The 1,736-nt window shown below is 63.0% G+C and overlaps 1 protein-coding gene across 1 annotated transcript in view; it reads right to left on the bottom strand.

Moving 5' to 3' along the window:
• Window positions 1-1,736, bottom strand: part of LOC116827455 (voltage-gated inwardly rectifying potassium channel KCNH2) — a 169,749-nt gene that overhangs the window by 92,735 nt on the left and 75,278 nt on the right. The window contains 1 exon segment of the mRNA XM_075063415.1: window positions 1,264-1,428. Coding sequence (XP_074919516.1) covers window positions 1,264-1,428 — 165 coding nt within the window.

The following is a 1,736-nucleotide window of genomic DNA, read 5'->3' as shown; positions in this document are numbered from 1 at the left end:
TCATAGGCTAACACAAGTCACACAAGCAATTTCCTTAGACACTCCAGTCTCCAGTATCCCCACCAGTGCCACCCGTCCTGGGGATGAATGGTTATGAAAACCAACACCCCAGGAAAGAAAAGGTTCTCTCGATCCCAAAGGACCAAGCCCCAGACCCAGGTCAATATGTTTATTAGGAATATTTAAATAAGGATGATACACAGAGTTTGGCATGTCAGTCATAGTCATCGGGGGCAACACACAGAGTATGGGGGACACTGGTATTTGGTTATGGGTTAGCATATAGTAGATACAGTCTGTAATGTCCCCAATGCGGGGACTCTTCTCTCTTTTTTTGGGGTGACACCGAAGTCTTTTGTCTGGCTGGTTTGGTTTGCGTTAGAGGTGGAAAAACCCCAGCCTTGGGCTGTGACTGCCCTGTTTGAGCAATTGGTCCTGATTTGGCACCTCAGTTGGGTCCCGCCAGAACCACATCGTCACAGCTCCCTCGGGGGGTGGGAAGATCGGGGGGGGGCATTGCTCCCTCAGGGGGTGAGGAGATCGGGGGGGTATTGCTCCCTCACAGGATGGGAAGATTGGGGGGGTATCGCTCCCTCTGGGGGTGGGAAGATCGGGGGGGTATCGCTCCCTCGGGGGGTGAGGAGATCGGGGGGGGCATTGCTCCCTCAGGGGGTCGGGAGATCGTGGGCCCAGAGCGAGGGGACTCCCTGAGGGGTCCCGACAGAGCCAGGCTGCTGGAGGCTCAGAGAGGTGCGGTCCCAGGAGGTGACCCCAGAGAGTGGACCCTGAGAAGGGCTGTCGCACTGACAGGCCGTACGGCGCTGAGAGGGCCTGGGCCAGAGGGCCCACGTGGGTCAGACAGCACCATGGCCATGCCCGGTGTGCGCCGGTGCTGGTACCTGTGCTGCGAGGGTCAGCAAGCCCCATAGCCAGCCTCCCCCAGAGCTCTGGGCTCAGCCCCCCAGGGCCAGGCAGGAAACATTCGTCTCCGCCGAGGGCCTGGCTAGAGCCAGAGTGAAGGGCTGGGGAGGAGCCAGTCCCAGGACAGGCTCGGCTGGGGGCGCAGCGGGGGGACCCATCCTGTGGGACGTGAACCGCTGGGTCCACAGGCTGCACGTGTACAGCTCCATGTGCCAGGAGTGTGCCAGGCCTCGGGCAGTGCCCCATGGGACAGGCACCCATTGCTATGGTAGTCCCAGTCCCCCTCACAGGGGGGTGAGGATGAGGTCTCTGCCCCCCAGCTGTAGGGCGCTGCTGGCCTACCTGCAGGGAACCAGTTGGTGGGAGTCACCCAGTGGTTGGTGTCCTTCACCGGGGAGCCCAGCAGCTCCTTCTCCAGCACCAGCTCAAAGTTAAGGATGAACATGATCACGGCCCCGTCCTCGCTCTTCACAGGCACCACGTCCACCAGGCACAGGAAGCAACTGCCTGCGGGGACACCGAGAGAGTCAGCCCCAGCCCCTGTCAGCGGCACCGCCCGGCTCCCCTGCCAGCGCCTTTCTCTGCCTGGCCCCTGGCACTGGGCCCCAGCCTGCCACAGAGCTCGGCTCCCCTGCCAGCGCCTTCGTCTGCCTGCCCCCTGTGCCACACCTCAGCCAGCCCCAGAGCCCGGCTCCCGCCAAGAGCCTTCACCTGCCCCCTGGCACCAGGCCCCAGCCAGCCCCAGAGCCCGGCTCCCCCCGAGACTCTTCGCCTGCCTGCCCCCTGGCACTGGGTCCCAGCCAGCCCCAGAGCCC

The sequence above is a fragment of the Chelonoidis abingdonii genome, chromosome 2, assembly GCF_003597395.2.
Source record: "Chelonoidis abingdonii isolate Lonesome George chromosome 2, CheloAbing_2.0, whole genome shotgun sequence".
NCBI classification, from domain to species: Eukaryota; Metazoa; Chordata; order Testudines; family Testudinidae; genus Chelonoidis; species Chelonoidis abingdonii.
Note: the sequence above shows the minus strand (reverse complement) of the source record. Positions and strands in the feature narration are given on the sequence as shown.